We start from the raw sequence: 12702 nt of genomic DNA, 5'->3' as shown, positions 1-12702 counted from the left end.
AACCTGTCCACCAGGTTTTGTCCGAACCCGTGTGTAACTTTGAGATATCCTGCCCACAGACAGAGACAAACAGGGGTGAAAACAACCTCCGTCCACCTTCGGCGGCAGAGGTAACTTTGTCCAAGGAACAAAAAGACTGCAAATTACAATTTATGTCTGGTGAGATTTTATTTCAGCTTAACCTCCTTGTGCATAAAATACTATGTGGTAATCTAAAGCTACAATTAAATATATAAAAAAAAATAATTAGAAAATAAAGGTCGAACATCCTCCTCCCCCTCACCCCTCCGCCCGATCCCAAAATAATGCAATTGATTACAATTAAGCTACCATCGAAAAAGAAGTCTAATCATGCAATCTCTGAAATACTACAATCCCCAATCAGTTCACTCACATCCATTGTTATGGAGCATCGGAGTGCAAAATAAAGAGCGAATCACATGCTTTGATCAACAAACAACTTTCCTCCCCTCCCCCAACAAACAGCAATCACCAAAATCCATAAAGTATTGTGATTGCATCCTGCATTCCTCAGCCACCCCCCAACCACAGATTTTACCATGTACTATCTTGGAATTTAACTGAAATGTACATCCAGCCCCTCCTCCAATACAAACACATTGATATTGAATGACATTTCCAACACACAAAAGTGTTCAGTCACACCCTCCAAAAGCAATGCACCAACACCAGGAACAAAATGGGTGCTGCAGGCTTGGGGCTCCACAGAAAGAAGTGCGAGTTGTAAGAACGTTTAAAGCAATATCTACACGTGCCTGCAAGTGACACACACGTACGCATCCTCCGATCCCGTTCGTTGGCCTTCTTCATCGTGGTACGCTCGCATTCTTGTCTTCATAGATGGAAATTTCAATCTGAGAAGATGGCTGTTAAAGGAAGCAGTCTCAAATGAGACAATCATTCGGTGTGCTGTGTGTGTGTTTTTGTTTTTATTTTTACACAAAGTCAAGGCTCATGGAAAGGCTTTTAACACGAAAAGGAACATGATGGAACAGGACATGAGGAACAGCAGAGAGGGGAGAAACACCAACAGCAGAGTTGAAGGACAAGATAGAGGGAGACTTGGACAAACAATGGGTATGGGAAGAAATGGGGGGTTGGGGGGTAGGAAAGGATACATGGGGTGTCCAAGATTGATTCAGAAGGAAACAAGAAAAAGAGCAATCAGGGATTGCAGACCCTTGCCAGGACTTGTTTTGTGGGGTGTTTGTGTACTGGTGTAATGTAATTAATAATAGACATAAATAGAACCACCTCTTTATAACTGCGGGCAGTGATGACCAGGTACCAAGACGTCCCACTTTGATGCAACCCCGCTTTGATCGGACACTTAACCCTGATTCATGATGTTTTTGTTATTCTATTGAATTTAGAATGTGATTAAAATTATTTCAATTCGAATCAAATGGAAGACCAAATAGATACAGTCCTGCATTGGAGTCATCAAAAGGAACCTAAACAAGCAAAAAGAAAAGATGGAGTCATCTTGAGGAACTTGAGTAAGACTCACATTTCAGCTGCTACTCCTCTACCCTCAAACCCATCCAAGGCACAGCCAAGTGAACCTTATTTAAAAAAATTAAAGAACCCAGATCAAAAAATTAAATAATTCTGGCTGCCAGACCATGCGTCCGATCAGGTTGAAATTTAAAACACGTACTTCCCATCACTCAAAGATAATAATTGTGAAGTTTCATGTCGATTAATGAAGCAGTTCGGGTGAATTTTTAAAGATTTTCGCTCGATCCAATGTGGCTGCCAGACCATGTGACCTATGACATCATAGGTGTGAACGTTTTTTTCCTCATGGATAGGTGGCAATACCTGTAAAGTTTCACGATCTGTTTAATCGTTTTAGAGAAGAAGAGCTTTGAAGGTTTTTTTTTAACAATATGGCTGCTGAATCATGTGACCGATGACATCAATTTTCTTCTGTTGACCAATTTATCCCGAGATTACCCACAAAAACTTTCATAATTATCAGATGTAGCGTTCTCCGTATGAAATTATGGCGTCATAACGAAGGCACCGACAAAAAAAAAAACAAATCACATATTCCCCATGTGGAGTACTTACCATGTGTGAAGTTTCAATCTTTTCCTTGGTGCAGTTTCGGAGATATAGAGGTCCAAAGTTTTTTCCTTTGTCCAACATGACTGCCATACCATGTGAGCTATGATGTCATAATTAAAACATTCCACATGAGTCATCACTCCTGTGGTGAAAATTGTGTCAATCCGACAAGCGGTTGCAGAGAAAAATACTCACGTTTTGTGTGGACAAGCAGAGACAGACAGACAGACAAACGGACCCAAATGCAATACCCTCTCCTGTGGTGAAGGTAACTAGAACAGCACTCGGTTCAGCACATACCTCCACCAGGCTGAGCAGTTTACGTTTTGTATCCCATGGATATGCATCCGGACCTGAACCAAAATCTAATCGGCTTGTTCTCGTCACCGAACCAACTCATCCACCAAGTTTTGTCATATGGTGGGTGACCTCTCCTTTCTTCTACCCCCTTCCATTCTCCCAGTACAGGTTGGTGAACTCTCCTCACTTCTTCACCCTACTACCCCCCCCCCCCCCATACGAGCACAACTCGTCCACAACTTTTTAAAATAACATGTTATGTACAGTAAAATCTGGATAATAAGTGGATGCGTGAAAATAAGCACGTATGAAAAATAGGTGTATACGGGCCAACCGGTTTGATCTCTCCGTTAAAAATAAGTGCATGTAAAAAAACGTCATTGTAAGGCTTCAAAAACTGAAAATATTATCAACTCAAACACGACAGCATTTCATGTTTTATTGGCATTGGTATGTAAACTTTAAGTTTGAATTTCTTACACATCTGGCACTGGGACTTACAAGAGTTGTACGTTTAAAATGTTTTTCATCAAGGGTTGTAAAACGGTGTCTTGCAACCCTTTATGATAAAGGGAAGTAAAACGACGTTTTTCATCACAATCAAAATGGACATGCCTGGGAAGCGTCGACCATACACCCGTGAAAAGAAGATTGAGATTATCGTGTTTTAAAACTCTTGTAAGAACCAGTACCAGACGTGTAAGAAATTCAGACTTAACACGAGGACTCTGATGTGAATGGTGAAGAATGAGGAAATAATTGTTCAGAGTGTGAAAGGTTCGAAGAAGATGGGCCTTTTACCCTGACATGGAAAACGAACTTGTTACAGAGTTTAAACAGATACGTGCTCGAGGACTGAAAATGTATTTAGTATTTGTTTCCGAGGTACGGACAATTAAAATTGCAATGATGTAAAAACTGACATCGATGCAGCCGTTCTGAAGAACATTTACTGTTATAAGCACAGGTCATGGCTTTTGAATACGTTTCAGCACGTATGAAAAATAAGCGCATATGTCAGGCTTTCTGAATATAAGCGCAAATGTGTTCCACTAAACCTAAGAATAGGGTTATATGCTTATTATACGCTTATTATCCAAATTCTACTGTATTGTTGTAGGACCCATCTCTCAACAGTGAAGAATCACTTAAAAAATTTTTTTTAATTCTCATTACCATATCTGGATCTGAATCTTCACCAAAATCTAATAAATTCATCCTTGTCACACACCCAACCTGTCTGCCAAATGTCGTCCGAATCCATCCACAACTTTTTCAGATATCCGGCTCACAAACAAGAAAACAAACAGGGAGAGGCGAACCTCCATCCACCTTAGGTGGCGGAGGTAACTCGGGAGGGAAGAAATGGAAATTTGGAAGGAGGGCTTGGGATGGGGGGGGGGGTGGACAACGAGGTGAGAAAAGATCGTGGTTTTGGATTGGAGATTACCTGAGATTGTGGTAAACAGCTGTTCTGAAGACCTAAAGGGATGATTGAGATCGAAGAGAATGTGGAAGTTAGTTCCACAAGTAAAAAAAAAAAGAGGAACAAATGAGTCGAGCTGAGCATTGATTTTCGATTTATGGAGTTTCATCAAAAGGGGGTTGATGGTGGTCCCCATGCACCCTGCAGAAACCTTGGGGGCAGTGACAGAGCAAAGAAAGAAAGGAGGTGGTCGAAGACAGAGACCAATGACCTGTCAGTGATGGTAAAATGATGGGTTCATAGACTCAGCTTCATCGTGGGAGATTCCAATAATCTTGAAGGTTTTGATTTCCATGGCGGCGAGCTGAGCAAGGTGTGAGGCAGGGAAGCCAGCCCATATCCTGAGCAGGCCAAAATCCTTTTGGCCTGCTCAACAATGCCTCAACTTGGAACAGGCTGCAACAATTTCTTAACGACAATTTTTTTTTCCACTTTCCTCACTCATATTATCGAATGCCATATATATATATATATATATATATATATATATATATATATATATATATATATATATATATATATATTTTTTTTATGTCAGAGCTGTGAATCGCTGGGTACATTGCAAAGTTTATAAATGCATGGAGATGCCAGCGTTGATGCCTTTATTTCATTTCTGCACATTCCATAACCTCGAGAATCTCTTAAACGAAGCCGAATTACAAAATTTAAGCTCCAGATTTGAACTTAACAGCAGTCCTGACTGCGAAAAAAAGTGTTCAATTGTCTAAATCGGATATAGTTTGGATGTCGCTATCGCTTGCCAATCATTTAATTGGAGTGCTTAAGCCATTTGCCGAGTGCCATACAGTGGACAGTGGTACAATTTCTGTCCCAATCGGGATGTAGAGGCATATATATGGGTATATTTGGATCTGTAATTTTGGGACTCTCCATGGGTGTATGCCTGCTTGGAGCCATCTTGCTGGTATTGTGTGTCAGAGTGGCAACCCATCCAGGATTGTACCCAATAGCCAAGGAGACTGCCGAAGCAGCACCAACGCTCTGCACAGAATATGGTCCCAATGGATGGATGGATGATAGAATATGTAAACATGTGATATCACTGGCATGCCCAAGCTGTGTCTTTTCCATGAAAAGAAAGATTTTGTTGTAACTATTGCATGAGTTGGGGAAACATCAGTGTGACCCAACTCGGACTCCTTGTGCACACGTATTTTTCAGTGAAGCCGATTCAACCAAGTGGAGTTTTATTTTTTCCTCCAGCAGTGGTTATCTTCGCACATATCCTGATGATGGTCATCTCCGCACGTCTCTGGACGATGGTTATCTCCAAATGTATCCAGACGGTGGTTGTCTCTGTAAGTGTCTGGATGGTGGTTATCTCCGGATGGACCCTCCCCTCACACTGCCTTCCCCTCCCTTCACTTCCCTACCTTCCCTACCCCGACCTTCCCTTCCAGCACCCCTCCTTAGCATACCCGTCGTCCAAACAGTGGTTATGTCTGGACAGACCTTCCCGGACAGACAAAGGGCGGAGGAGCTCATTGTGAGCCAACGGCCATCCATATCTAGTGCCCAACTGTGTATGCGGACGTCCTCCTGCAGTTGGGTTACTTTTTATGAGGAGGTTAGTGGCAGGATTTGCACTCCGGCCACCGTAAAACCCTTCATTCCGCAAAACGCAAAAACGCAAAAAAATCTGAAAACCCACTCTGTGGGAGTGCCTCCTGTGCAGCTTCCCTTCGCAGGGCAGCTCACCGGATGACGGGATTGGGGCAAAGCCTTTGGGACCCCCAATCTTTGATGATAGGAGGGAAACCACGGGGTAACATCCCTGGGTCAGATTGCGGGAGAGTGTGTCGGAGTGGTGCTGTGGTGTCGTCCACCAGACGGCGGTCTCCTTGGGTTAACCTGAGGCGGTCCCTTCGGGTGGGTGCCTGGAATGTCCTATCCCTAAGAGGATGATCACCTGTCTCTGTTATCATCTGAGCTCAAGCGTTTGGGCATCGGGATTGCAGCTCTCTCTGAGGTTCGGAGACCGGATTGCGGCGAGATAATGGTGGGTGGTTACACCTACGATTGGTCTGGTCGCTCTGATGGTTACCATACCCAAGGAGTTGCTGTAGCTGTGTCCAATAAGCTGACCCCAATGATAATTGAGGTAACACCGGTCAACGAGCGTATTATGAGATTAAGGATTCGTCACTCCTTTGGTGTCATTTCCCTGGTCTCTGTTTATGCTCCGACTGAGGCGAGTGATCTCACCGTGAAGGATGCATTCTACGCCACGCTCGAGTCTGTGGTTGATCACTGCCCCAGACGAGATACACTTCTTGTCTTGGGGGATTTCAATGCATCGACTGGAACTGATAGGGATGGTTATGAGACATGTGTTGGTCCCCATGGGTCAGGAACTATGAACCAGAATAGTACTAAGTTCCTTGACTTTGCAAGAAGTCATGGACATAGGGTGGCTGGTTCATGGTTTCAGCGCCTACAAGCTCATCGCTGGACTTGGTATTCCAACGCTGGCGGTGTGGCAAAGGAGATTGACCATGTCCTCATTGACGGTCGTTGGAGGATGATCCAGAACTGCAGGGTCTACCGGAGTGCTCAGTTCCTCAATACTGACCACAGGCTTGTTGTAGCAACTCTAAAGCTGCACCTTAAATCCTGGAGAATGGTACCATCCCAGCCTAGGCTGGATGTTGGCAAGCTCAGGGATGAGAGAGTAGCTGAGGAGTTTGCGAACAGGCTGAGTGGACACTTGGGGGGTCTGGGTGCTTTGGGGGGTCCTGAAGAGTTGTGGAGTGCCTTCAAGACCACCGTCCTTGATGTTGCCGGTGGATGTCTTGGAGCTCACCGCAGGGCAAAGAAGAATTTTGTCTCTCAAGGGACACTGGATACCATTGACCAGAGTCGCAGGGCCAGGCTGAATGGCAGAGCTGAGCTGTTCAGGGAGATGAGGTGTAAAACTGTACGTGCACTGAGGGTGGACAAGGAGGCCTATGTGCGAGGAATCTGTGAGGGGGTAGAGCATCACCTGTGGACAGGTGATTCTCATCCCGCTTACAGGGGAATTCGCGCATTGCGGTCATTCAAGCCCATCCCTCGGAGCACTGCAGTTCGAGCAGAGAGTGGTAGGCTCTTGACAGAGGAGTCTGAAGTGAAGGCCCGCTGGGCCGGTTACTTTGAGCGGTTGTACCAGGCTGATCCCCCAGCTGTCGAGTTGGACGTCAAGGGTGTTACAATCCCTGTTGCTGACCCTTGAATCAACTGTGGTCCACCTTCGTTTGTGGAAACACGGGCTGCGGTGAACCAGTTGAAACGGGGGAAAGCTCCAGGGATCTGTGGCATCCATGCTGAACTTCTCAAGGCTGGTGGAAATGCTGCACTCGTGTCGTTGCATGCAGTTTTGTGCTCTGCCTGGAACACAGGCATCATCCCAACTGACTAGAAGAGGGGCCTTGTTGTCCCTCTCTGGAAAGGGAAGGGTGATCGCCAAGACTGCAACAACTACCGAGGGGTAAACGCTGCTCTCAGTGCCGGGCAAGGTCTTTGCTCGGATAATTCTTGTTAGGGTTCGTCACCATCTGCTTGAGCACCAGCGTCCAGAGCAGTCAGGCTTTACACCAAAGAGGTTAACGATTGACCGTATCCTTGCCCTTCGTGTCCTCACCGAACGCAGACGAGAGTTTCGGCAGGGGCTGCTTGCAGCCTATGTTGATCTCTGTAAAGCGTTCGATTCAGTGAATCGGGATGTCCTCTGGAGGATGCTTGGTCTTCGTGGGGTGCCACCAAAACTGATCGATCTGATGTCTGAACTCTACTCTGGTACTGAGAGTGCTATGAAGTGTGGTGGTACCATCTCTGACTTATTTCCAGTTGTTACTGGAGTTCGTCAGGGGTGTGTACTGGCCCCCACACTTTTCAGCACTTGTATGGACTGGATTTTAGGGAGGATGTCGGAGAGATCAAGCTGCGGTGCATCGTTTGGGAATGTCAAGATCTCGGACCTTGATTTTGCAGATGATGCAGTCATCTTTGCGGAGACTTCAGACATCCTTTTGGCAACCCTCGAGGTGCTGAAAGAGGAGTCGGAGCCGCTGGGATTACGGGTTTCTTGGGTCAAAACTAAGATCCAGGCTTTCGGTGACATCTTGGATGCTGCTGTCCTGTCTGTGTCTGTTTGTGGTGAGGATGTTGAGGTCGTGGAGAGATTCACTTACCTTGGCAGTGATATTCATGTCTCTGCTGGCTGCGAGTCAGAGGTCAATAGACGTCTGGGTCGGGCCTGGGGAGTCATGGATTCACTGGATCATGGGGTGTGGCGCTGCCGGTACCTGTGCGGGAGGACGAAAGTCCGAGTCTTCAGGTCCTTGGTGCTTCCAGTCTTGCTCTATGGATGCGAGACTTGGACTCTGACCACGGATCTGAGACGGAGACTTAATTCCTTTGGTACCAGGTCTCTTCGGAGAATCCTTGGCTATCGCTGGCCGGACTTTGTGTCCAACGAGCGGTTGCTGAGAGAGACTCGGATGAGATTTGTTACCTGCATAGTCCGTGAGCGTCAGTTGTGGCTGTATGGACATGTGGCTCGTTTTCCTGACGCTGATCCTGCTCACCAGATTCTCTCAGCGAGGGAGTCTCATGAGTGGAGGAGGCCAGTGGGCCGACCACATGCCTCGTGGTTGCAGCAGGTTGACCATCATCTCAAGGAGATGGGGATGGGCCTGGCATCTTCCTGGGGGATGGCCAGACGGAGGCCCCTGGAGTACCGGCGGAAAGTGGACGCAGCGACGCGCTGTTCTGGCACATGCTCCCATACCTGACCTGAGACCTTCCCCTCACGTTGCCTTCCCTTTCCCTCCCCTCACCCCACCTTACCTTTTCGCACCCCTCCTACCTTGCTCCCGCCACCTTCCTCACTCCCTCACCCTCCCCTCCCTCCTCCCCACTCCCACCCCTCTTAATATTCCCATCAGTAAAGCGGTGGGTTGTATTTGCTCGTATAATAGTATTTTATACATTGAAACATGTAGAGTGTGACTTGCACTCCCCCGATCTCCATTGGACATAGTCCTACACCAAAACATCACCTCCAACCTTGGGGCATCTGATATCAAAGCCGATACATATGGCAGACAGACCAGAACAGTCAGGATGTGCGTCTGATTTATTACCGACGAATGTGGTCATCATTTGTTAGATATTTATCGGTATGCCGTCCTGATGAGAGCAAACAAGCCCGAAATCCAGATCGGCGGCTCTGTTTGACGTTTAACTGATGTTGACCATGTAATCTTTGTCTGTTTGACAGTTGCCGGGCCGAGGCCTTTGGGTTGGAGGTGATGCTTTGGTGTAGGACTATGTCCAATGGAGATTTGGGGAGTTCTCGTCACACGTCACATGTTTTGATTTACCCGCCGATCACATCACGTACCTTCTGGTTGAATGGTTTGCATGAGCGGGAACAATCGTCCGGGTGGCAGACGGACAGTTGTTCTTTGCGGATTATGCAGTTCTACCGTGTGAGACATCGTCTGTGGTGATGCTGACCAGAAGTCAGGAGGCGCGTTTGATGTATGTAGAAATATAAATATACCACAGGGTAAGCTTACACATTGCTTCCCTTCCCCAACAACCAACCGTGCTTCCCCATCGTCTTGGGTTGCTTTTTTTGATATTACTTATTTGTATTTTCATTTATGGACGCTTTCCGATGATTGTGATTTTTTTTCTCCCATTGTATTGGCTTTGATGTCCGTCGGAAAGCTAAATTTCAGTTTTCTACGTCACATCACGCGGAAGGTGTCTTTAATACGACCAATAGCCAACTTTAATACGAGTCAGTGAATCGGTGTTTAGGATGAGCTTTATATATTACTAGCGGAGGTATGCTTACACATTGTAAAAGCAGATGAACCATGCTTGCTTCTCCATCATCTCAGATCGCTCACCTGCATTTGATTTTTCATTTGTTTATATTTTCATTTATGGATGCTCTCTGACAGTTCTGTGATTTTACCTGGTGTATCGGCTTCGATGTCCATTGGCACGCAAAATTACCATGCTTCCCCATTGTCTTGGGTCGCTCATCTGTATTTTTCCATTTATTTATTTTCATTTGTTTATATTTTCATTTATGGATGTTGTCCGACAGTTCTGTGATTATTTTTTCCTGGTATACTGGCTTTGATGTCCATCGGCATGCAAAATTTCAGCTTTCTTCGTCACCCGGAAGGTACCGATCTTTAATATCAGTCAGTCAGTGAGTCAATGGTTAGAAAGAGCTTTATATATTAGACAGTGTTGTGGGAATTATCTTTAAGGGTTAATATTAACTGTTTCATAGAACGATAGTTATTTCTTAGCCTTTGTTTAGACTAGTACGTGCCCGTAAAAAAAAATATATATATAATAATAATAATAAATAAATAAACCACACAGGCCGTTTCTTCGCTCTCACGTGCCCGTACGTGCGTGACCCGGAAGTTCGATATTATTCGCAGTTACGATTATTTGCAATTTATTTTTAATACCCAATTATTCAATTAGCGCTAACGTATTTTACCTTTTCGCAATGTCGTGGCAAGGAAAAACAAAAAGAGAAGAGAAGAGACAGAAAAAATTTACTTCCTGGTTCGGAGCATACCAGCACTCTGATGTTCCCGAAATTTATACACCGTCTAATATGAAAACGATCATAACTTGGGCCATTCTGTTTATCTATAAATGCGCATAAGAAATCGAGAAATTATTAGAATACACGAAGTCATCACTCTCCGGAAGCTCGTACATTGTAACTCGTTATGGGGAACGTGGCTGTGCTTCCCTTCCCCATCGGCCACGCCCACGCAACAATGTGTCTTCCCATTGGTTTGGTAAATAAATGGCCATAACTTGGGAAGCACTTGTCCGATTAATATCAAACCTTGAAAAGGCACATCCTCACGTCCCCAGCAATATACCTGGCAAGTTTCAATTAGATCGGACCAGAGGTTGTCGAGAAACAGCGGTCACTCACACACACACACACACACACACACACACACACACACACACACACACACACACACACACACACACACACACACACACACACACACACACACACACACACACACACACACACACACACACACACACACACACACACACACACACACACACACACACTGCTGGAATTATAGATCGATAAGTGAGACGTACTATTTGTGCAATAGATATGTAGTGCGTATGTACAGAGAGATATTTGTTTACTTAACGCCATGGTTTTGTCCTCCCCTATTCAAATCTCTGGCTGTACGTTTCTAATGTTATTATCCTCTGTTTACATGTCTTTACAAGGCACACACAAGAGCTTTGCAGCTCAAACTATGAAAATGTGCAGGTGTGGCAAATTTGCATTGAAATAGCCATCTGCTCGGCATTAGCCTGATAGCAGGGGCTGAAACACGAGGCTAATCGGTATTGAAGTCTTGGCAGTTACGTCACCACCAGACCAGCTCAGTAGGGGGCTTCAGAGTTGATCTCAAGTGTGGTTCAGTTAGAGGGAGTCGCATGGAGAGGAACAGCCAGCGATGTAGCTTACATGGAGGCAGATTATGTGGAGAGGCTCAGTTGGGACACTGCTGTTTTTAAAGATAAATAAATAATTGATAAATAAATAGACAGCCGTTTGGAGGAACGGTATAAGGAAGAGTCACTGTGTTCCAGAGTTGTGAACATTTAATCCCACAAGTAAAGGCTTTGAGGAAGCCACAATTATGGGGCTTGAGTTTTTACGGCAGTTTCCACCAGACAGCTGCCGATAACTCTGCGTCTGGACTCCTGTCCAGCTTGCCTCTGGATTTGGAATTGACCTCTCATGGGACACGGCCCGGACACGACGCCACGCGATGGTGTGACACGGCACGGACACAACAGTGGGGCAAAGCATTCCTCGCCATTTTTGTCCACAGTGTCTGAGTGTCATGTGTCATGCTTCTGCTGGAGTAATAATGTTACGAATCTGGAAGCCATTTGCACACACACAAACAGCAGCCCCACAGTTCAGTTATTTAGATAAGTATGTGTTTATAGTTAGAATCCATCCCCTATGTCTAATGGAAATTTCATGTGTGCGCTGAGTTACTTTTATCATCAGGTTTTTAAAATATCTTTAAATCTTCATCCTTCGTTTTCGCACCATCACCATCCATCGCCCACGTGCAGCGTGTCACGTACAGGGGTGAGGTCCCCTCCGCCCACCGTGAGCTCGTCCAATCAACGGCGGCCACGAGTCGCCCGACAACCCCTCGTCCAATCCGGAGGCGAGTACCTCAGAGCGTTTCCCTCGACCCGCGGGGAGGGGAAGGATAAGAGGAGTGTGGCGAGCCATCGAGAAGGTCGGCCCCGTCGTGGAAGAGGAGAAAGATAGGAAGCCTCGTCTTGCCCGCTGACGTCTCGTCTGGTCTGTTCCCGTGCTGGCTGGCGTCCGTGACATCATTCCTGGTCCCTGGTGCTCGGTGCTGCATTGTTGGCGGCGGGTTCGGGTCCCGCCACCGGACAAGCTCGATAAGACCGCACGAGGCGACCAGGTGCAAAAATAGGCCCTTGCCATCAGCTCGCCTTTCCCTCCCGAGCTGAAGGGCCGAAATAAAGGCCGTGGCCACCATTTATTTGGGTGTGCGTGTGTGTGTGTGTGTGGTGCTAGTCTTTCAAGTAGAAACTGTCAGTGCCCTGTGTTCATTGTACATTACATTTCTTTATTCAGATAACTCTGCTCTTTGTTTCAGATAACTCTGCCCCCCCTCCCCGATTATTGTTATAAATAAACCCCCGTGTTAAATGTTCCAGTTCGTTGTTCGTGTTTTCTT

At 46.0% G+C, this 12702-nt stretch overlaps 2 protein-coding genes across 2 annotated transcripts in view; one reads left to right on the top strand and one right to left on the bottom strand.

The window, feature by feature from the left end:
• The window catches only part of LOC147014036 (uncharacterized), a 121617-nt gene that overhangs the window by 31272 nt on the left and 77643 nt on the right, over window positions 1–12702 (top strand). The gene's annotated exons all lie outside the window — the stretch shown is intronic.
• Window positions 150–12702, bottom strand: part of GOLGA7 (golgin A7) — a 41104-nt gene continuing 28551 nt past the window's right edge. Inside the window, exon 5 of the mRNA XM_085851607.1 lies at window positions 150–875. Within this exon, the coding sequence (XP_085707733.1) occupies window positions 828–875 (48 nt within the window). The 3' untranslated portion in view covers window positions 150–827. The remainder of the gene's footprint in view (window positions 876–12702) is intronic.

This window comes from Eptatretus burgeri, chromosome 13 (assembly GCF_056783735.1).
Source record: "Eptatretus burgeri isolate ZD-2024b chromosome 13, Ebu_testis_v1, whole genome shotgun sequence".
Lineage (NCBI taxonomy): Eukaryota > Metazoa > Chordata > Myxini > Myxiniformes > Myxinidae > Eptatretus > Eptatretus burgeri.
This window is presented reverse-complemented; position numbering and strand designations above follow the sequence as displayed.